This window comes from Chiloscyllium plagiosum, unplaced genomic scaffold (genome assembly GCF_037043375.1).
Source record: "Chiloscyllium plagiosum isolate Xiang-an unplaced genomic scaffold, Cpla_swu_hap1 HiC_scaffold_24, whole genome shotgun sequence".
Taxonomy (NCBI): domain Eukaryota; kingdom Metazoa; phylum Chordata; class Chondrichthyes; order Orectolobiformes; family Hemiscylliidae; genus Chiloscyllium; species Chiloscyllium plagiosum.
Window position 1 is genome coordinate 4,921,177 of NW_028270162.1, and position 22,382 is coordinate 4,943,558.

Below are 22,382 nucleotides of genomic sequence, written 5' to 3' on the forward strand. Positions count from 1 at the left end.
AAGGTCAGGGAATGGGGAAGATCAGGGAATGGGGAAGATCAGGGATAGGGAAGATCAGGGGATAGGGAAGATCAGGGGTTAGGGAATATCAGGGGTTAGCGAAGATCAGGGAATGGGGAAGATCAGGGATAGGGAAGATCAGGGGTTAGCGAAGATCAGGGAATGGGGAAGATCAGGGGAGTCTCCAACCATCTTCATCTTCCTTTTTCAAGGAGAAAGATGTCCAGACTGAGGGGTGGCTGAGGAACTGACTGAAGGAAGACTTAAAATCCGGGAGTGGGGCGGGGCTGCAGCGGCTGTTCGGCCGCCGAGTTGGCTGCTGTACTCTGGGCTGGTTCCAGTCGAATGCAGAGTAGCCGTGTGGCTAATTCGATTTATTTTCTGCGCAGATGGAATGAGTGAGCGGGACTGTCAGCTGCTTTGTGTGTGTGAGAGAGGGAGAGAGAACCCCGGACACTGTTACCTCGCTCTGCACAAATCAGAAGGAAGCGGAATAGAAATCAGAAGTTTATTTATTCCTGCGCTAGCTGTTTACTTCATTCGGGTCCGGGTTAATTTCACCACAGAAGCTGGGGATGAGATGCAGTAGAGTTGGTGAGGAGCTGGGAGATTGCAGATTCATTGGGAACGGAATCCTTTATTCAACATCAGCAGACGCTGAGAATCCCAGGAAGAGAGAGAGGTTTTCACACCGAGGGACCTGTTGGATCTGCAGCCGGGGCTGAACCATGTCAGAGATGGTGCTGTCAGCGCTGCTGCTGCTAATGTCTTACCTCGGAACCCAGTCAGCACCAGCCCCCAGTGAGGAGACAGTCCTGGGCATTGTGAGTATGGCTTTTCCCGTATACAACAGCTCCACAGCACCAAAAATCAATCCTAGGGTTTGGATTGTGGGCTTATTCGGGTAAGATTCAGTTCAGGCGTTTTCTGGCTGCGAATTAATTCTTTAAAAATGTGACACTGAGACACTGAATGGGTGCTGGGGGCTGGTACATGGAGCGATGTTTTCTATAACAAAGCGAAAGGTAAACTCCGCTGAGAATGGTCAGCTTTGCTGATCCTGATCCGCTATCTGCCCTGGACTGGCTGAGTTTGACTCTGGCAACTTGCTCTCCCTCTCCATACAGGGACCTGCCTGGTTCAGGGCAGACACAGCACTGGGATTAACATGGAGCATCACCAACTCCCCCTGTCCTCATCCCCCCCGGCTGTCTCACCCCACCCCCTGCCTCGTTGCCAACCCCATGGTCAGTGCCCACTGTGTGCTCTGGGTAGGTGCAGTGCTTTGATCTGCAGTATCTGATCTGACTGGAATATGGCCTGACTGCATTCTGCCCAGTCCCTGGGGCTGGGATAAATTGGCAACTCTTTGGTTCTCAGTCAGAGTGTCATGAATTGTAATGTGACCTTTGGTTTCTTTTTAACTGAAACATTTTTGAACAATCTTGAAGCTACAGCTGAAATCCTGACAGCATACACACACTTGGAGGGAGAATGTTCCAGCTCTTTTCTGGTCTGCTGGCTGTGTACACATTCTGCTGGCTGTGTACACATTGCACTGGCTTTGTACACACTCTACTTGCTGTGTACACACTCCACTGACTGTGTACACATTGCACTGGCTGTGTACACACTCCACTGGCTATGTACACATTCCACTGGCTATGTATACATTGCACTGGCTGTGTACACACTCCACTGGCTATGTACACATTCCACTGGCTATGTATACATTGCACTGGCTGTGTACACACTCTGCTGGCTGTGTACACACTCTGCTGGCTGTGTACACATTTTGCTGGCTGTGTACACACTCCACTGGCTGTGTACACATTTTGCTGGCTATGTACACATTCTGCTGGCTGTGTACACCTTGCACTGGCTGTGTACATATTCTGCTGGCTGTGTACACACTGCACTTGACTGTGTACCCACTCCACTGGCTGTGACACATTCTGTTGACTGTGTACACAATCTGCTGAAGAGGACACTGCATGCAGTCTAGGTATGTATACATTTGACTCAGTGGACTTTCTGCTGGCTGTAAATACTCAAAGCACTTTCATTCGTGGATCTTGGTGCAGTTTCAGAAGCCTTTCAGACAGTGGCTGTCTTCAAAGATAACCAATGTGTTTGTATAGATGTGGTCCCAATTTTAGCACCAGCTGGTGAGGGGAGACAGCAATTCTGGGGAAATATCTGTAACAGCCACAAGTAATTGCTGTTTGTCACTGTGTTAATTTAAAACAGCCATATCTGATTTTACTTTGCATAGAGGCGTTATAATTGTTTAATCTTTCCGAGACTGAGGCTGTTGCAGAGCTCCCCCTGATGGTTAACCTGGTAGCCTTTGTATAAGAAGCAGACAGCCATAGCCTTGGCTTTGCAAATGCATATCTAAGTAATTCTTCAATGTTCTGAGAGTTTCTGCCTCCCCCACCCTTACAGGCAGTGAGTTCTGGATTCCCACCACCCTCTGGGTGAAAACATTTTTCCTCACATTCCCTCGAAACCTCAACCCTTCCCTTCAATCTCTGCCACTTGCTCACTGATCCCTCCACCAAGGGGAAAGGATTCTTCCTGTCTACCCTGTCCATGCCTCTCATCATGTTCTCCATCTCAATCATTTCCCCCACAGCCCCCTCTGCTCCAAGGAAAACAACCCAGTCTGCCCAATCTCTCTCCATCAGTGAAACTCTCCAGCACAGGTAACATCCTGGTAAATCTCCTTCTGCCCCCTCTCCCACTGCTATTACATCTGGAGTGCTATGTGCAATACTGGTCACCATACTTACAGAAGGATGTTAATGCATTAGAAGCAATTCAGAGAAGGTTTACTTGACTAATACCTGGAATGAATGAGTTACCTTTTGAGGAAATGACCTGACAGGCCAGGACCATGGGCCAGGCTCTGGAGTTCAGAAGAGTCAGAGAGAACTGAGTTGGAACACCTAAGACCCTGAGGAGGATTGACCGGGTGAATGTGTAAAAGGATGTTCCCCCTTGTGGAAGAATCTAAAATAAGGCGTCACTGTTAAAAAAATAAGGTGCCGCCCATTTAAAACAGAGATGAGGAAACTTTTTTTTCTAAGTCTTTGGAATTCCCTTCCTCAAATGTCAGTGGATGCAGAAACTTTGAATATTTTAAGACAGAGGGAGATAGATCTTTGATTCCCAAGAGGATGAAAGATTACTGGGGATATGCAGGAATGTAAAACTGAGATTAACATCAGACCAGCTGAGACCTTATTGAATGGTGTAGCAGGGTCAAAGGGCTGAGTGGCCTCCTCATTTTTTTTGTTTGTATATTCATGAATTTCATACAGTTTTTACTTGTGTATGTTTGGGAGAATTTTTCCCCTTTTTAATTTGGATATTGAAAAATTTCTGCTCTTGAGCAGCAGATTTCCGTAATCTCTGATTTCTTTACAACAAATTTGGATGATGTAAAATTGACGGGATCTCTTGAACCCTCTAGGCTGTTAGACCGATGTCAGTGATCCCCATGTAAATTGCACACTGGGGAAAATTCAATCATGTCTATTCATCGCTAAAATTATAACTCAATTGCACCTCCTAGTGGTATTAGAGAAATAGCAACAACATCTTACACAATGTTGTTCCAAGACAGTGTTTTTAAGATGTGACTGAGCAGTAATTTGGTTAACAGGAAGCTTTACTTACATGTAAAGAGGTGATTGGGACCTTGGTTTGACATCTCGCCTAGGAGCAGTGTAGATTATCCTCCAGCTCTCAGCAGTGGATCAGGAATCCCGAAATGGTATGGAGACGGTAATGACTGCAGATGTTGGAAGCTAGACAAAAGTGAGTATTACAGATGCTGGAGTCAAGATTAGAGTGTTGCTGGAAAAGCACAGCAGGTCAGGCAGCATCCAAGGAACAGGAAAGTCTACGTTTTTTTCCAGCTTCATATCTGTTGACTCAGGAATCCTCAAATCTTTGACCTAAATGTGTGATTTGCTCTGAAAACAAAAGATCTTAATTAATTTCTCTTTGAAATGCTGTTAAATCATCAGCATGGTCTTCAATACAGTAAGACATATCATGAGTTTGATCTCCAGATTACATTCGCTGCTTTACAAACCTAATTATAAGCCTGCCACTAACAGAGTAAAGCTGCAAGAGGAACGAGCAATGATATTATTTTGCTCAGAAGTCAGTGACTGGTGTGAGATCCAAACTTGGAAATCAAATATTGCAGTGTTATGCGGTGCTTTATCTAACACTGAAGATAATGACTGTTCTTCCCAGCAAGTCTGTTTGATGCTACTTTCATTTTAAAAATGGTCTCATGCTTAACAGCATGCAGGGTCTATAAGTATTATATATGTTTGACTCAGTCAGCAGCCAATGTGCTCCATTCCTCTAATTGTGCAGTGCAACTCTTCCTTTTAAAATCTTACTGAAGTCAGGGAGTTGCTTTGAATTCATATTGCAATGTTGAATTTGAAATCTCTGAGGGAGCTGCACTCGGATCTGTAATTGGATGAACTTTGTTTGACTGCTCACAACCCCCTGGATATGTGCAATTGAATTAATTGGTCGGCCTACCCTGAGGAGTCTGAGCCCCCTGTGCCAACTTCAACCTCACTCCAAAAGGATGTTTTGTATCAGTAACTCCCTTTCCATTGGGGCAGGTGGGTCATGGTGCTGATGAATGTTGAGAATTCTTTAAAGTGGGAAAGTACAAAGTCTAGGAGGAAGTGGGTACTGCAGATACTGGAGATCAGAGTCTAGATTAGAATGGTTCTGGAAAAGCACAGCAGGTCAGGCAGCATCCAAGGAGCAGGAAAATCAAAAGCCCTTCATCAGGAATGAAAGTACAAATGTAGACCCAGGCTTAATAGTCTGATCGAAAACCCTTTAAGGGAGACTGTGAGCAAAAGCTGCTAAAATTCTAAATTTCAACACCGTGTGAAGGATCTGTGTGACTCGTATCAGAATATCAGAGCATTCTTTCATGGGAATGCTTCTTCTCAGTCCCTGGGGGGGTTGTCGACTCTTTGACAGGGAAACACAATGCACTTTATAGCATCAGAACAGACCATTCAGCCCAACATCTCCATGCTGGTGTCTGTGCTCCACCCTCCCACCCCAACCTGTTTCCATCTCAGCCTGTGATTATAACCTTTGATTCCTTGCTCCCTTGTGTTTATCAAGATATTCCTTAACTGTCAGGGGGTCAGTTAGCTCAGTTGGCTGGTTTCATACAAGCATAGAATCCCTACAGTGTGGAAGCAGGCCATTCAGCCCATTGAGTCCACACTGACCCTCTAAACAACATCCTACCCTGTCCCTCATAACCCTGCATCCCTCATGGCTAATCCACCTAGCCTGCACATCCCTGGACACTATGGGCAATTTTACACTGCAGAGTGCCAGCAACAGCATGGCTACAATTCCTACGCTAGCTGAGGTTACCATGAAGGCCGTATCTTCTCAACCTCACCCACTCTTGGGGTAAGGCGCAATGACCATCAGGTTAAACCACCCCCAGTCATCTCTCTCTCTCGCAAGAACTGCAGCCCTAAAGTCTGGTAGGAATTAATCTAGATCAGACTGGTGCTGGAAAAGCACGGCAGGCCAGGCAGCATCCGAGGAGCAGGAAAATTGACATTTCGGGCAAAAGCCCTTCATCAGGAATGAGGCTTTTCCTCAGATGCTGCCTGACCTGCTGTGCTTTTCCAGCATCATTCTAATCTAGAGTCTGGTCTCCAGCATCTGCAGTCCTCACTTTTGTCTGGTAGGACTTAGTCATTCCAATCACTTGGAGCACCCTCTGGGGCCGTGAATTCCACATTCATCCCACTCTAGGGGTTATAAAGTTTATTTTTCTGAATTCTTGATTAGTTTTATTAGGAACTGCCTCATCTAGATGCCCGATTCTGGATCAGTGGTGCTGGAAGAGCACAGCAATTCAGGCAGCATCCGACGAGCAGCAAAATCGACGTTTCAGGCAAAAGCCCTTCATCAGGAATAAAGGCAGAGAGCCTGAAGCGTGGAGAGATAAGCTAGAGGAGGGTGGGGGTGGGGAGAAAGGTGATAGGTCAGGGAGGAGAGGGTGGAGTGGATAGATGGAAAAGGAGCTAGGCAGGTCGGACAAGTCCGGACAAGTCATGGGGACAGTGTGGAGCTCGAAGTTTGAAACTAGGATGAGGTGGGGGAAGGGGAAATGAGGAAGCTGTTGAAGTCCTCATCTAGATGCCCACCAGCCTCTAGTTTGTGGTGTTCCCCTAAAGCGGGAACCTCCCCATGTTCAAAAGAGAAAATGCTGGAAAATCTCAGCAGGTCTGGTAGCATCTGTAAGGAGAGAAAAGAGCACCTTTTCCAGTGCAACTGTGACTTTCTGTGCAAGGACCTGGCTTGATTAAACCTACGATGGCGAACATTGAGTAAAGCATTGCCACTAATCGATGTAACATTCAATAGCTGAACCCAGCAGTCTCACTCCCACCTTCCTGCTGCTCTCTTGTTCTCCGTGATTTATCTGTCCATTACTGTTCTTCTAATCACCTCATTCCCCCTCCCTGGCGCAGACTCTCAGAAAGTCAATCTTTCTACATTGTAAAGTCAAGATTTGAGAATTGGCTGGTTCTGAGGAAGGGTTGCTTGACCCGAAACGTTAACAATGATTTCTCTCCACAGATGCTGCCAGACCTACTGAGCTTTTCCAGCAATTTCTGTCTTTCTTTCTGACTGACAGCATCTGCAGTTCTTTTGAATCCTTTAGTTGAGAATTGGCCACACAGTGACAGAGCGTACTGATTGGTCATGGCTGACCGAATGAAGGCTAGGGCTGGGAGTGATGTGAAGGTAGTGTCCTGTCCTGGTCTTGTAACTGAACTCATAATCCAGGGACTTGGGCACACCCTCTGAGGGGGTGTGTTAAAATCCCGCCGTGACAGATGCTGGAATTCAAATTCAATTCATAAAATTTTGTGATTGAAAACTAGTCTTAGTGTTGATCTATCATCAGTTGTTGTTAAAAACCCATCTGTTTCCTAATGTCCTTTAGGGAAGGAAATCCTTCCCTGGTCTGGCCTACATGTGATTCCAGACTCACAGCAATAAGGTTGACTCTTTACTGCCCTCTGAAATGGCTATTAGGCAATCAATCAGTTCAAGGGGCAATTAGGAACAGCAGCCACTGCTGACCCTGTCAGTGACATCGAAAAGCCATGAATAAGTTTCCAGAAGCATTTTCCTGGATTATCCACCATTTTTACCCTCCTTCCCTCTTCCTAAGAGGTGGGAGGCAGAGTCCTTGGGATAAGGAAAGAGTTTGAGGATCAGTTGTAGGCCAGTGAATATCCCTTAGGATTAGAATATCCTTTATTGTCACATGTACTCAAGTCCAGAAGTACAGGTGTACTGTGAAAAGTTTTTCAATTCCTCCTCTTATGGCGCGAACCTAGGCCCAGGTACCTCAGTACAGACCTTTTGCATTATTTCACAGTGATTCATAGTATAAGTTAGAAATAAAACATAGTTCAAAGGATAGGCATGACAGTCACATAAACTATTTATACATGAACATTACATTGCAATAGCTTAGTACAGGGGCTTCCCCTCAGTCTAACCGTCAGCGCCAGACCCAGTCCAACAAACATCCCCGCACAGCTCCAAACCTCCACCCCGCATCACAACAGCTCTCAGGTGCACCAGAGAGGTTTACTCCAGGACTCACTCCCTGCACCATTCCCCGCTCCGAGACTCACTCCCTGCACCATCCTCCACTCCGAGACTCACTCCTTGCACCATCCTCTGCTCCAGGAATCATTCCCTGCACCATCCTCTGCTCCAGGACTCACTCCCTGCACCATCCTCCGCTCCTGGACTCACTCCCTGCACCATCCTCCGCTCCAGGAATCACTCCCTGCACCATCCTCCACTCCGAGACTCACTCCCTGCACCATCCTCTGCTCCAGGACTCACTCCCTGCACCATTCTCCACTCCGAGACTCACTCCCTGCACCATCCTCCGCTCCGGGACTCACTCCCTGCACCATCCTCCACTCTGGGACTCACTCCCTGCACCATCCCCCGCTCTGCGACTCACTCCCTGCACCATCCTCCACTCCGAGACTCACTCCCTGCACCATCCTCCACTCCGAGACTCACTCCCTGCACCATCCTCCACTCTGGGATTCATTTCCTGCACCATCCCCCGCTCTGCGACTCACTCCCTGCACCATCCTCCACTACGAGACTCACTCCCTGCACCATCCTCCACTACGAGACTCACTCCCTGCACCATCCTCCACTCTGGGACTCACTCCCTGCACCATCCTCCACTACGAGACTCACTCCCTGCACCATCCTCCACTTCGAGAGTCACTCCCTGCACCATCCTCCGCTCTGGGACTCACTCCCTGCACCATCCTCCACTTCGAGACTCACTCCCTGCACCATCCTCCACTACGAGACTCACTCACTGCACCATCCCCCACTACGAGACTCACTCCCTGCACCATCCTCCACTCCGAGACTCACTCCCTGCACCATCCTCCACTACGAGACTCACTCCCTGCACCATCCTCCACTCCGAGACTCACTCCCTGCACCATCCTCCACTACGAGACTCACTCCCTGCACCATCCTCCACTCTGGGACTCACTCCCTGCACCATCCTCCACTACGAGACTCACTCCCTGCACCATCCTCCACTCCGAGACTCACTCCCTGCACCATCCTCCGCTCTAGGACTCAATCCCTGCACCATCCACCGCTCTGGGACTCACTCCCTGCACCATCCTCCACTTCGAGACTCACTCCCTGCACCATCCTCCACTTCGAGACTCACTCCCTGCACCATCCTCCGCTCTGGGACTCACTCCCTGCACCATCCCCCACTCTGGGTCTCACTCCCTGCACCATCCTCCGCTCTGGGACTCACTCCCTGCACTATCCTCCGCTCTGGGACTCACTCCCTGCACCATCCTCCTCTACGAGACTCACTCCCTGCACCATCCTCCACTACGAGACTCACTCCCCGCACCATCCTCCACTCTGGGACTCACTCCCTGCACCATCCCCCGCTCTGCGACTAACTCCCTGCACCATCCTCCACTCCGAGACTCACTCCCTGCACCATCCTCCACTCTGGCACTCACTCTCTGCACCATCCTCTGCTTTGGGACTCACTCCCTGCACCATCCTCCACTCTGGGACTCACTCCCTGCACCATCCCCCGCTCTGCGACTCACTCCCAGCACCATCCACCAATCCGAAACTCACTCCCTGCACCATCCCTCGCTGTGGGACTCACTTCCTGCACCATCCTCCACTCCGAGACTCATTCCCTGCACCATCCTCCACTCTGGGACTCACTCCCTGCACCATCCTCCACTCCGAGACTCACTCCCTGCACTATCCTCCACTCTGGGACTCACTCCCTGCACAATCCTCCACTCCGAGACTCACTCCCTGCACTATCCTCCACTCTGGGACTCACTCCCTGCACCATTCTCCACTACGAGACTCACTCCCTGCACCATCCTCCACTCCGAGACTCACTCCCTGCACCATCCTCTGCTCTGGGACTCACTCCCTGCACCATCCTCCCCTCTGGGACTCACTCCTTGCACCATCCTCCCCTCTGGGACACACTCCCTGCACCATCCTCTGCTCTGGGACTCACTCCCTGCACCATCCTCTGATCTGGGACTCACTCCCTGCACCATCCTCCACTCCGAGACTCACTCCCTGCACCATCCTCCACTTCGAGACTCACTCCCTGCACCATCCTCCACTCCGAGACTCACTCCCTGCACTATCCTCCACTCTGGGACTCACTCCCTGCACCATCCTCCACTCCGAGATTCACTCCCTGCACCATTCTCCGTTCTAGGACTCACTCCCTGCACCATCCTCCACTCTGAGACTCACTCACTGCACCATCCTCCACTCTGGGACTCACTCCCTGCACCATCCTCTGCTCTGGGACTCACTCCCTGCACCATCCTCTGATCTGGGACTCACTCCCTGCACCATCCTCCACCACGAGACTCACTCCCTGCACCATCCTCCACTCTGGGACTCACTCCCTGCACCATCTTCTGCTCCGAGACTCACTCCCTGCACCATTCTCCGCTCTGGGACTCACTCCCTGCACCATCCTCCACTCTGGGACTCACTCCCTGCACCATCCTCCACTCTAGGACTCACTCCCTGCACCATGCTCCCCTCTGGGACTCACTCCCTGCACCATCCTCCACTCTGGGACTCACTTCCTGCACCATCCTCCCCTCTGGGACTCACTCCCTGCACCATCCTCCACTCTGGGACTCACTCCCTCCACCATCTTCCCCTCTGGGACTCACTCCCTGCACCATCCTCCACTCTGGGACTCACTCCCTGCACCATCCCCCACTCTGGGAGTCACTCCCTGCACCATCCTCCACTCCGAGACTCACTCCCTGCACCATCCTCCACTACGTGACTAACTCCCTGCACCAAGTCCAACCAGCATCTCCATTTCTGTCCAAGGCACACATTGTTTGAGGCTGTCATAACACAGGCTGACATTTGCAGCCAGTGTGTGCTGGCACAGACTGGTCAAGGTGCCCTATACCAGTTGGGACACGTCCAGTGACTTCCTTTGTGCTTTCTGGCCAAGCTGAGATGGAAATGATGCCATTGTTTGGTGGAGTGACTCCAAATATGATTGGCTTTCCTGGATGAGAGATCATCCCTCGCTGTTTCAATGTAAAATCTATAAAATGACATGAAAATGGGATTTCAAATAAACTCAAAATAAAAGGAGGTGATCGTAGCTGGAATGCTGCCTAGACATCATGCATTTCCCCCAGTTTGTGGGACACAATGGGACCATTGTTCCTTTTATTCTGTGTCTGGAACTGGCAAGAGATGGAGCTGGGAAGCCAGGAACATTCTCTCTCCATTGTGCAAAATGAAGTGAGGAAGAATCCCTCAGAAACAAAAGAAACAGAAATGGCTGGAGAAACTCTGGCAGCATCTGTGGAGAGAGAAACAGAAATAATGTTTCCCGTCCAATGACCCTTCTTCATAGTGAAGAATTCTTTAAGCCTGCAATGGTTTTAGCGATCAATCCTCAGGCCTGTATGAAGTGACGTGTTTCTGTTTTATCTTTCTTCGTATATGTTTCATTTCCAGAAAACATCTGTTTGGACATGTGTGTGTGTTTGTGTGTGTGTGTGTGTGTTTGTGTCTGTGTATGTGTCTGTGTGTGTGTGAGTGTGTGTGTCTGTGTGTGTGTCTGTGTGTTTCTGTGTGCGTGTCTGTGTGTATATGTGAATGCCTGTGTGTGTATCTGTGTGTGTGTGAGTGTATGTGTGTCTGTGTGTATATGTGAATGCCTGTATATGTATCAGTGTGTGTGTGTGTGTGTGTGGGTGTGTGTGTATCTGTGTGTGTATATATGTGAATGCATGTGTGTTTATATCTGTGTGTGTGTGTCTATATGTATATGTGAATGCCTGTGTGTGTATCTGTGTGTGTGTGTGAGTGTGTATATATGTGAGTGTGTGTCTGTGTGTATATGTGAATGCCTGTGTGTGTATCTGTATGTGTATGTCTGTGTGTGTATGTGTCTGTGTGTATATGTAAATGCGTGTGTGTATGTGTGTCTGTGTCTGTGTGTGTATATGTGAATGCCTGTGTGTGTATCTGTGTCTGTGTGTGTGTGTGTATACCTGTGTGTGTGTGTTTATCTCTGTGTGTGGTGTGTCTGTGTGTATATGTGAATGTCTGTGTGTGTGTGTCTGTGTGTATGTGTGTCTGTGTGTGTGTGTGTCTGTGTGTGTGTATCTGTGTGTGTGTGTGTGTGTCTGTGTGTATATGTGAATGCCTGTGTGTGTGTGTATCTGTGTGTGTGTGTGTGTGTGTCTGTGTGTATATGTGAATGTCTGTGTGTGTATTCCTGAGTGTGTCTGGAGGCCCTACCTCTCCCTCATGTGATCGCCAAATTCCAATCACATCTGGAGAAAATTGCAGAAATTCTCCCTGTGTCCTGACTAATGTTTACCCCTTCAATCATCACTCAAAGACAGGATTACGTTTTCATTTCCATGTTACTGCATGTGGGAACTTGCTGTGTGCAAATTAGCTGTAAAGCACTTTGAGACATATTGAGGGTGTGAAACGGTTTGTAAAATGCAAATACTTCTTCAAGTTGTTTCTTGCTTTATCTGTTTCATCCTCTTCAAAATTATCACTTTCCCTTTAGCTGCAAATTTGTTGATACCCCTTCATTTCCTGCTCAATAACAGTTGGTAATGCAACAGATAATCTAACCTTTTTTTAATATGTTTCTAACTCATCACAAGACCATAATCTCTTAGTACAGGGATTAATTTACGTCACTTATTAATCGCTCCATGTTTGTTTTAATCTGCAATCACATCTGACTGATTAGAGCCAGTATTTTCACTCTAAAGTGATGCTGAGCGTGTTGCAGTTTAATGTCCATGAGTTATTTTTGCCGCCCACATAACTCCCTATAATTGTCCACAATGTCTGCATTCATCTGATCCTGACATCTACAGTTTCCTTCACCAAACTTATTGGTGGTTATAATTCTGCCTCCTCCTTTCAAACACGGTTAAAATCTTTGACCAATGTTTCGGTTAACTGCCTGACTATAATTTTATATGGATTCATTGCTGAATTTTTGTTGACTTCCCCTTGAATCATCTTGGAATATATTACAATTTTATAGATGCTTTACAGTTGCAAATTGTTGTCACAATTTTTTCAGCTCATTCCTGAGACATGGGCATCGCTGGCTGGGCCCAGCATTTATTGCCCATCCCTAGTTGCCCCCTTGAGAAGGTGGGGGTGAGCTGCCTTCTTGAACCGCTGCAGTCCATGTACTGTGGGTAGACCCACAATGCCCTGAGGGAGGGAATTCCAGGATTTTGACTGAACAACAGTGAAGGAACAGCAATATATTTCCAAGTCAGGATAGATGAGGGGCTTGAAGGGAACTTGCAGGGGATGGTGTTCCCATGTATCTGCTGTCAAAGAGTATGGTGCTGGAAAAGCACAGCTAGTGGGGCAGCATCCAAGGAGCAGGAGAATCAGTATTTCAGGCATAAGCCCTTCCTGACCGAAACATTGATTCGCCTGCTCCTCAGACGCTCCCTGACCAGCTGTGTTTTCCAGCACCACACTTTTCGACTCTGGTCTCCAGCATCTGCAGTCCTCACTTTCTTCATGTATCTGCTGCCCTTGTCCTTCTAGATGGAAGTGGTCGTGGGTTTGGAAGTGGCTCTCTGAGGATTTTTGGTGAATTTCTGCAGTGCATCTTGTAGATATTACACACGGCTGCTACTGAGCATCGGTGGTGGAGGGAGTGGGTGTTTGTGCATGTGGGGCCAATCAAGCGGGGGCTGCTTTGTCCTGGTTGGTGTTAAGCTCCTTGAGTGTTGTTGGAGCTGCCCCCAACTCAGGCAAGTGGGGAGTATTCCATCACACTTCTGACTTGTGTCTTGTAGATGGTGGACAGGCTTTGGGAGGCAGGAGGTGAGTTACTCGTTGCAGTATTCCTAGCCTCTGACCTGCTCTTCAAGCCACTGATTGATTGATTGATTTTATTGTTGTCACAGACATTAAACTGCAACACTATCAGTGTCTATTTAAGGTGAAAATACTGGCTCTAATCAGTGAGATACTGTGAAAAATGTTGCTTTGCGTGCTATACAGGAGATCAAACCCAAGAAAGTGTATCAGGCTAGCAGAACAGAGGGCAGGATACAGTGTTACAGCAGCAGCAAAGGTGCACAGAGAGAGAGAGAGAGAGAGAGAGAGAGAGATATCAACATTAACATTTGAGAGGTCTGTTCAAAAGTCTGATAACAACGGGGAAGAAGCTGTTCTTGAATCTGATCATACATGTTTTCAAACTTTTATATCTTTTGCCCAATGGAAGAGGGTGGAAGAGAGTGTAACAGGGATGGTAGGGGTCTTTGATGATGTTGGTTGTTTTCTTGAGGCAGCGAGAAATATAGATGGAGTTAGTGGATGGAAGGTTGGGTTGTGTGCTGGAATGGGCTGTATTCATGACCCTCTGTAGTTTCTTTCAGTCTTGGGAAGAGCAGTTGCCATACCTTGCTGTGATGCATACACATTGGATGCTTTCTATGGTGCATATGGGGTATGGATGGGATAAATAGGCAAAGTCTTTTCCCTGGGATGGGGGAGTCCAGAACTAGAGGGCATAGGTTTAGGGTGAGAGGGGAAAGATATAAAAGAGATCTTCGGGCAACGTTTTCATGCAGAGGGTGGTACATGTATGGAATGAACTGCCAGAGGAAGTGATGGAGGCTGGTACAATTGCAACATTTAAGAGGCATTTGGATGGGTATATGAATAGGAAGGGTTTGGAGGGATATGGGCCAAGTGCTGGCAGGTGGGACTAGATTGGGTTGGGATATCTGGTCGGCACGGACGGGTTGGACCGAAGGGTCTGTTTCCATGCTGTCCATCTCTATGACTCTATCTATAAAAATTATAGTCCTTATAGACACGCTGAATGTCCTTAGCCTCCTGAGTAAGTAGAGATGTTGATGTGCTTTCATGACCATCACATTGACATGGGTAGACCAGGACAGATTGTTGGTGATCATCACTCCCAGGAACCTGATGCTCTCGACCATCTCCCCCTCAGCACCATTGATACAGACAGGGGGCATGTCCTCCACTCAGCTTCCTGAAGTCCACTCCTTCGTTTTGCCAATAAACATCCAATCTCTTTCCCGTCTTCTGTATCATCGTTGTTTGAGATCCAACCTACAACACTGCTGTTGTCATCAAACTTGTAAATGGAGTTGGGATGGAATTTGGCCACACAGCCATGGGTTCATAAGGAGGGGGCTGAGTACACAGCCTTGGAGGGACACTGGTTCTGAGAGTTATGGTGGAGGAGATGTTGTCGCCTATTCTTACTGACTGCGGTCTGTGTGTCAGGAAATTTAGGGTCCAGTTACAGAGGGGAGAACTGAAACCCAGCTCTTAGAATTTGGATTCTGGATCAGTGGTGCTGGAAGAGCACAGCAGTTCAGGCAGCATCCGAGGAGCTTTGAAATCGACGTTTCGGGCAAAAGCTCTTCATCAGGAATAAAGGCAGTGAGCCTGGAGCGTGGAGAGATAAGCTAGAGGAGGGTGGGGGTGGGGAGAAAGTAGCATAGAGTACAATAGGTGAGTGGGGGAGGGGATGAAGGTGATAGGTCAGAGAGGAGAGGGTGGAGTGGATAGGTGGAAAAGGAGATAGGCAGGTAGGACAAGTCCGGACAAGTCATGGGGACAGTGCTGAGCTGGAAGTTTGGAACTAGGGTGAGGTGGGGGAAGGGGAAATGAGGAAACTGTTGAAGTCCACATTGATGCCCTGGGGTTGAAGTGTTCCGAGGCGGAAGATGAGGCGTTCTTCCTCCAGGCGTCTGGTGGTGAGGGAGCGGCGGTGAAGGAGGCCCAGGACCTCCATGTTCTCGGCAGAGTGGGAGGGGAGTTGAAATGTTGGGCCACAAGGCGGTGTGGTTGATTGGTGCGGGTGTCCCGGAGATGTTCCCTAAAGCGCTCTGCTAGGAGGCGCCCAGTCTCCCCAGTGTAGAGGAGACCGCACCGGGAGCAACGGATACAATAAATGATATTAGTGGATGTGCAAGTAAAACTTTGATGGATGTGGAAGGCTCCTTTAGGGCCTTGGATAGAGGTGAGGGAGGAGGTGTAGGCACAGGTTTTACAGTTCCTGCGGTGGCAGGGGAAAGTGCCAGGATGGGAGGGTGGGTTGTAGGGAGGCGTGGACCTGACGAGGTAGTCACGGAGGGAACGGTCTTTGCGGAAGGCAGAAAGGGGTGGAGAGGAAAATATATTCCTGGTGGTGGGGTCTGTTTGGAGGTGGCGGAAATGTCGGCGGATGATTTGGTTTATGCGAAGGTTGGTAGGGTGGAAGGTGAGCACCAGGGGCGTTCTGTCCTTGTTACGGTTGGAGGGGGTGGGGTCTGAGGGCGGAGGTGCGGGATGTGGACGAGATGCGTTGGAGGGCATCTTTAACCACGTGGGAAGGGAAATTGCAGTCTCTAAAGAAGGAGGCCATCTGGTGTGTTCTGTGGTGGAACTGGTCCTCCTGGGAGCAGATACGGCGGAGGCGGAGGAATTGGGAATACAGGATGGCATTTTTGCAGGAGGTAGGGTGGGAAGAGGTGTAATCCAGGTAGCTGTGGGAGTCGGTGGGTTTGTAAAACATGTCAGTGCCAAGTCGGTTGTCATTAATGGAGATTGAGAGGTCCAGGAAGGGGAGGGAGCTATCAGAGATGGTCCAGGTAAATTTAAGGTCAGGGTGGAATGTGTTGGTGAAGTTGATGAATTGCTCAACCTCCTCACGGGAGCACGGGGTGGCGCCAATGCAGTCATCAATGTAGCGGTGGAAGAGGTGGGGAGTGGTGCCAGTGTAATTACGGAAGATCAACTGCTCTACATAGCCAGCAAAGAGACAGGCATAGCTGGGGCCCATAAGTGTGCCCATGGCTACCCCTTTGGTCTGGAGGAAGTGGGAGGATTCAAAGGAGAAATTGTTAAGGGTGAGGACCAGCTCAGCCAAACGAATGAGGGTGTCAGTGGAAGGGTACCGTTGGGACGTCTGGAGAGTAAGAAACGGAGGGCTTGGAGGCCCTGGTCATGGCGTATGGAGGTGTAGAGGGATTGGATATCCATGGTGAAGATGATGCATTGGGGGCCGGGGAAACAGAAGTCTTGGAGGAGGTGGAGGGCGTGGGTGGTGTCTCGAATGTATGTGGGGAGTTCCTGGACTAGGGGAGATAGGACAATGACGAGGTAGGTAGAAATGAGTTCAGTGGGGCAGGAGCATGCTGAGACAATGGGTCGGCCAGGGTGGTCAGACTTGTGGATCTTGGGAAGGAGGTAGAACCGGGCAGTGCGGGGTTCCCGGACTATGAGGTTGGAAGCTGTGGGTGGGAGGTCTCCTGAGGTGATGAGGTTCTGTATGGTCTGGGAGATGCTGGTTTGGTGATGGGGGGTGGGGTCATGGTCGAGGGGGCGGTAGGAAGAGGTGTCCTCGAGTTGGCATTTGGCTTCAGCGGTGTTGAGGTCAGTGCGCCAGACTACCACTGCGCCCCCTTTATCCGCTGGCTTGATGGTGAGGTCAGGATTGGAGCAGAGGGATTGGAGGGCTGCACGTTGTGAGGGTGAGAGGTTTGGAGTGGGGGAGGGGGGTAGACAGGTTGAGGCGGTTAATGTCCCGGCGGCAGTTGGAATTTGGAGATGAGTTTGTGTCTATAAGGCAAATCCAGTAGAGTTTCTGGTCGATGGTAACCCCCAGGATGTTGACAATGAGGGATTCAGTGATGATATTACCATTTATCATAGAGTCACACAGCATGGAAACAGACCCTTTGGTCCAATCTGTCCACGCTAACATTTCCCAAACTAAACTAGTCCCATTTACCTGCGCTTGGCCCGTGTCCCTCTAAACCTTTCCTATTCATGTACCTGTCTGAATGACTTTTAAGTGTTGTAATTGTACCTGCATCTACCATTTCTTCTGGCAGTTCATTCCACACACAAACCAGCCTCTGTGCAAAAATGTTGCCCAACAGATCCCGTTCTCCTCTCACCTTAAAACTATGCCCTTTAGTTTTGAAAATACCCTTACTATTCACCTTATCTATGCCTCTTATGATTTTATAAATCTCGATAAGGTCATCCCTCAACCTCTTACACTGCACTTCCCTGAGTTGGGGGCAGCTCCAGCACCACTCAAAAAGCTCAACACCATCCAGGACAAAGCAGCCGCTGCTTGATTGACCTCATAGGCACAAACATCCACTCCCACCTCCACCGACGCTCAGTAACAGCAGCTTGTAATATCTACAAGATGCACTGCAGTAATTCACCAAAGATCCTCAGACAGCACCTTCTAACCTCTCCTTATAACTCAAACCCTACAGTCCCAATAAGATCCTTGTAAATCTTTTCTGCACCCTTCCTAATTTGATAATGTCCTTCCTGTAACCGGGCAAGGTGGTGGTTAGGTTGTCTCTTGGAGATGGTCATTGCCTGACATTTGTGTGGAATGAATGTTACTTGCCACTTGCCATATCAAACCTTGATATTGTCCAGATCTTGTTATATTTGAACATGGATTGCGTCAGTATCTGAGGAGTCGTGTATGGTGCTGAACATTGTACAATTATCGGTGAACATCCCCACTTACAAAGAACATAGAACATTACAGCGCAGTACAGGCCCTTCAGCCCTCGATGTTGCGTCGACCTGTCATACCAATCTGAAGCCCATCTAACCTACACTATTCCACATGCTTGCCCAATGACGACTTAACTGTACTTAAAGTTGGCAAATCTACGACCATTGCAGGCAAAGCATTCCATACCCTTACTACTCCCTGAGTAAAGAAATTACCTTTGACATCTGTCCTATATCTATCACCCCTCAATTTAAAGCTATGCCCCCTCGTGCTCGCCATCACCATTCTTGGAAAAAGGCTCTCCCTGTCCACCCTATCTAACCCTCTGATTATCTTATATGACTCTATTAAGTCACCTCTCAACCTTCGTCTCTCTAACGAAAACAGCCTCAAGTCCCTCAGCCTTTCCTCGTAAGACCTTCCCTCCATACCAGGCAACATCCTAGTAAATCTCCTCTGCACCCTTTCCAAAGCTTCCACATCCTTCTTATAATGTGGTGACCAGAACTGTACACAATACTCCAAGTGCGGCCGCACTAGAGTTTTGTACAGCTGTAGCATAACCTCATGGTTCCGGAACCTGATCCCTCTATTAATAAAAGCTAAAACACTGTACACCTTCTTAACAACCCTGTCAACCTGGATGGCAACTTTCAAGGGTCTGTTTACCTGGACACCGAGATCTCTCTGCTCATCAACACTACCAAGGATCTTACCATTAGCCCAGTACTTTGCATTCCGGTTACTCCGACCAAAATGAATCACCTCACACTTGTCCGCATTAAACTCCATTTGCCACCTCTCAGCCCAGCTCTGCAGCTTATCTATGTCTCTCTGTAACCTACAACATCCTTTGTCACTGTCCACAACTCCACTTCCTTAGTGTCGTCTGCAAATTTACTAACCCACCCTTCTACGCCCTCATCCAGGTCGTTTATAAAAATGACGAACAGCAGTGGACCCAACACCGATCCTTGCAGTACACCACTGGTAACTGGACTCCAGGATGAACAGTTCCCATCAACCACCACCCTCTGTCTTCTTTCAGCAAGCCAATTACTGATCCAAACTGCTATATCTCCCACAATCCCATTCCTCTGCATTTTGTACAATAGCCTACTGTGGGGATCCTTATTGAACGCCTTGCTGAAATCCATATACACCACATCAACTGGTTTACTCTCATCTACCTGTTTGGTCACCTTCTCAAAGAACTCAATAAGGTTTGTGAGGCACGACCTATCCTTCACAAAACTGTGCTGACTATCCCTAATCAAATTATTTTTTTCTAGATGATTGTAAATCCTATCTCTTATAACCTTTTCCAGCACTTTACCAACAACTGAAGTAAGGCTCACTGGTCTGTAATTACCAGGGTTGTCTCTACTCCCCTTCTTGAACAGGGGAACCACATTTGGTATCCTCCAGTCTTCTGGCACTATTCCTATAGACAATGACAATTTAAAGATCAATGCCAAAGGTTCGACAATCACCTCCCTGAGTTCCCAGAGGATCCTAGGATAAATCCCATCCGGCCCAGGGAACTTATCTATTTTCACACTCTGCAGGATTTCTAATACCTCTTCCTTGTGAACCTCAATCCCACCTCGTCTAGTAGGCTGTATCTCAGTATTCTCCTCGACAACATTGTCATTTTCTAGAGTGAATACTGTTGAAAAATATTCATTCAGTTCTTCCACTATCTCCTCTGACTCCAACACAACTTCCCACTACTATCCTTGACTGGCCCTAAACCTACTCTCGTCATTCTTTTATTCCTTAAATACCTACAGAAAGCCTTAGGGTTTACCCTGATCCTATCTGCCAACAAATTCTCATGTCTCCTCCTGGCTCTTCTGAGCTTTCTCTTTAGGTCTTTCCTGGCTACCTTGTAACCCTTAAGCACCCTAACTGAGCCTTCAAATCTCATCCTAACATAAGCCTTCTTCTTCCTCTTGACCAGCAATTCCACTTCCTTCATAAACCATGGCTCCCGCGCTCTACAGCTTCCTCCCTGCCTGACAGGTACATACTTATCTAGGACACACAGTAGCTTTTCCTTGAATAAGCTCCACATTTCTATGTGCCCATCCCCTGCAGTTTCCTTCCCCATCCTATGCTTCCTAAATCTTGCCTAATTGCATCGTAATTGCCTTTCCCCCGGCTGTAACTCTTGCCCAGTGGTATACACTGATCCCTTTCTATCACTAAAGTAAATATAACAGAACTGTGATCGCTATCACCGAAGTGCTCACCTACTTCCAAGTCTAACACCTGGCCGGGCTCATTACCCAGTACCAAATCTAATGTGGCTTTGCCCCTTGTTGGCCTGTCTACATACTGTGTCAGGAAGCCCTCCTGCACACACTGGACAAAAACTGACCCATCTATAATACTCATACTATTGTGTTCCCAGTCAATATTTGGAAAGTTGAAGTCCCCCATGACAACTACCTTGTCTCTCTCACTCCTATCAAGAATCATCTTTGCTATCCTTTCCTCTACATCTCTGGAACTATTCAGAAGCCTATAGAAAACTCCCAACTCTCCTTTCCTGTTTCTAACCTCAGCCCATACAACCTCAGTTGACGAGTCCCCAAACATCCTTTCTGCAATTGTAATACTGTCCTTGACCAACAATGCCACATCTCCCCCTCTTTTACCATCTTCTCTGTTCTTACTGAAACATCTAAATCCTGGAACCTGCAACAACCATTCCTGTCCCTGCTCTATCCATGTCTCCAAAATGGCTACAACATCGAAGTCCCAGGTACCAACCCATGCTGCAAGTTCACCCATCTTATTCCGGATGCTCCTGGCATTGAAGTAGACACACTTCAAACCAACCTCTTGCTTGCCGGTGCCATCTTGTGTCCCTGAAACTTGATTTTGGACCTCCCTACTCTCAATCTTTTCTATACTCGAACTACAATTTTGGTTCCCATCCCCCTGCTGGATTAGTTTAAACCCACCCCAATAGCCCTAGTGAATTTCCCCCCCAGGATATTGGTACCCCTCTGGTTCAGATGAAGACCATCGTGCTTGTAGAGGTCCCACCTCCCCCAGAAAAAGCCCCAATTATCCAAGAATCCAAAACCCCTCCCTCCTGCACCATCCCTGTAGCCACATGTTCAACTCCTCTCGCTCCCTATTCCTCACCTCACTAGCACGTGGCACAGGTAACAAACTAGAGACAACAACTCTGTTCGTCCTAGCTCTAAGCTTCCATCCTAGCTCCCTGAATTTCTGCCTTGAATCCCCATCTCTCTTCCTACCTATGTTGTTGGTGCCTGTGTGAACCACGACTTGGGGCTGCTCCCCCTCCCCCTTAAGGATCCCAAAAACACGATCAGAGACATCACAAACCCTGGCACCTGGGAGGCAACACACCAACCGTGAGTCTCTCTCATCCCCACAGAACCTCCTATCTGTCCCCCTAACTATGGAGTCCCCAATGACTACTGCTCTGCTCCTCTTCCCCCTTCCCTTCTGAGCAGCAGGGACAGACTCTGTGCCAGAGCCCTGTGCCCCACTGCTTTCCCCTGGTAAGTCATCCCCCCCAACAGTATCCAAAATGGTATACTTATTGTTGAGGGGAATGGCCACGGGGAATCCCTGCACTGCCTGCCAGCTCCCTTTCCATCGCCTGACTGTAACCCATCTGCCTTTTTCTTGTATATGGGGAGTGACTACCTCCCTGTAACTCCTCTCAATAACCCCCTCTGCCTCCCGAATGATCCGAAGTTCATCCAGCTCCAGCTCCAGTTCCTTAACGCGGTTTTCGAGGAGCTGGAGTTGGGTGCACTTCCCGCAGATGCAGTCAGCAGGGACACTAGTGGTGACCCTTACCTCCCACATTCTGTTAGAGGAACATTCAACTGCCCTAACCTCCATTCCCACTATTCTAAATTCCTAAAGAGACTGTTGAAAAAATAAGGAATAAAAATAAACTGGTTACCTTACCAATCTGGCACACAGAACCTTTTTGCTTTGGTTAGAGGAGGAGGATGGGTGGGAGACACTACCCGAGTAGTGTTTCGGGTAACGCAATCACACAAATATATGACTTCCCAGAAGTCCTTCGCTCCTCCCTCGCACCTCTCAACAAATGGAGGCCTTAGTCCCGAGGTAAGTCCCTTTTAATGCGGGAAGACCCACC

The 22,382-nt window shown here is 48.4% G+C and overlaps 1 protein-coding gene across 2 annotated transcripts in view; it reads left to right on the forward strand.

Annotated features, from left to right (window-relative positions):
• The first annotated feature begins 463 nt into the window (after positions 1-463).
• mmp17a (matrix metallopeptidase 17a) overlaps positions 464-22,382 on the forward strand; it is a 110,731-nt gene continuing 88,812 nt past the window's right edge. Inside the window, exon 1 of one of the 2 annotated variants that reach the window (XM_087999857.1) lies at positions 464-824. In XM_087999857.1, coding sequence (XP_087855983.1) covers positions 729-824 — 96 coding nt within the window. In that variant the 5' untranslated portion in view covers positions 464-728. Of the gene's footprint in view, positions 905-22,382 lie in introns of both variants that reach the window. The other variant, XM_087999858.1, reaches the window with a different exon arrangement.